The following is a 1452-nucleotide window of genomic DNA, read 5'->3' as shown; positions in this document are numbered from 1 at the left end:
GTCCATCCCTTTGTTTAACATTATTCTCCCAGAATTTCAGTACCTTTCTGTCGTTTAGTGACATTACCTTATCTTCTCCATATCCTTCCAGGCTATCACAAACCCAGAATTTCTTCAGCTGCTGGTCCAATAACTCGTCATTACGCCGACTCACAAAGTGGGAGCTCGCAACTCCTGTACACTGTTTACCGATTGGTCCATTTAGCACCCATCCCAAGCATGTTCTCGTTGCGTATGGTTCTCCCTTTTTTCCAGCAAGAGGTTGAAGCGCCTCAGGAACGTCAAGACCGATAAGGAGATCAATATCACTTGATTCAAGTTGAGGTATCGAAATGTTCTTAAGATGTGGCCACTTTGCGATTCCTCCGGAATGTACCAAACCAGGTGGACGTATGCAAAGACTATTTATCGAATAAACACACGGTAACGATACACGGTCGTTGTCATCCATAGCACATACCTCCAAGCTAATAAGTCTAGTAGGGATGTTGCTATCTGCCTTATCAACTGTATTGATCAGTAGGTCTTCCCGTCTTCCAGTTGCCATCAGCTTCTCGTCTAGCTTGTCAGAACTGAAGGTGTTTGTTGACCCCGGATCAAGAAACGTACGTGTGTACGTCTGTACCTCCATGCCACTGTCTGGTGAAATCACCATTACAAGAGTTATTGGGAGCGATATATGTGTGTGTTAGCTTTTATATATACACGCACACACACACACACACACACACACACATATATATATATATATATTAAAATAAGTTGAACCTTCGCCAAGTGAAGGAAGATGCGCTGTCCAGATGATGAAATGGCGTTGCCATCTCTACCGTATACACAGAGGTATCTCGGTGCCAGTATGCTGGCTAGCTCCGGTAGCTGTCACCTAAGAAAATCCTGCGACTTAACTACCGTGCATTATAAATGTAATCATTTATGGAGCATTTAAAGAGGTATGTCTAAAGATTTTACTGATTCACGAACAATTGTCAAGGCTAACAAATTAATCAGGGCTCGCAGAATCGCCTGCCCGACGTCCCAGGGCAACCAAATATCTGCGTCGGGCAACCAATAATAAATAGGGTGCGTCCCGACGGGCAACCTCTTTAACATCTTTTTGTAACATAATATTCTGTTAAAATGTTAATAAAACATTCATAATTATCACAGGGTTTCTCACCTCGCCGGGTATCCCTGTCCGGCTCTGAAATTTCCGACCGGCATCTAAACTGCGCCATTTTTTACAAAGACTTTTTCAACCTCAGAAACATAATTAAACACAAAATACTTTGCTAAAAAATCAAGAGCTTTTAACAGTAAACGCCCTATTCATTGAGAAAATAACAGTAGAAGTACACGTCCCCATGGTTACGTTGATTTTTAATTAAGAGTCTTGCAGTGGATAGGCCCACAATATTTATATAGACGTGCATACTCATTTATATAGAATGAGTG

General features: G+C 41.8%; 2 protein-coding genes across 2 annotated transcripts in view; one reads left to right on the top strand and one right to left on the bottom strand.

The window, feature by feature from the left end:
* LOC117104786 (fibrillin-2-like) overlaps positions 1-1452 on the bottom strand; it is a gene marked incomplete at its 3' end in the record, with an annotated part of 75503 nt that overhangs the window by 4665 nt on the left and 69386 nt on the right. The gene's annotated exons all lie outside the window — the stretch shown is intronic.
* LOC117104651 (zinc finger CCHC domain-containing protein 24-like) overlaps positions 748-1452 on the top strand; it is a 3556-nt gene continuing 2851 nt past the window's right edge. Inside the window, exon 1 of the mRNA XM_033245533.1 lies at positions 748-950. Coding sequence (XP_033101424.1) covers positions 934-950 — 17 coding nt within the window. The 5' untranslated portion in view covers positions 748-933. The remainder of the gene's footprint in view (positions 951-1452) is intronic.

Source organism: Anneissia japonica, unplaced genomic scaffold, assembly GCF_011630105.1.
Source record: "Anneissia japonica isolate Jap-2015-1 unplaced genomic scaffold, ASM1163010v1 scaffold287867_len1003013_cov215, whole genome shotgun sequence".
NCBI classification, from domain to species: Eukaryota; Metazoa; Echinodermata; class Crinoidea; order Comatulida; family Comatulidae; genus Anneissia; species Anneissia japonica.
The sequence above is the reverse complement of the archived record's forward strand: the minus strand, read 5'-3'. Positions and strand labels throughout refer to the sequence as shown.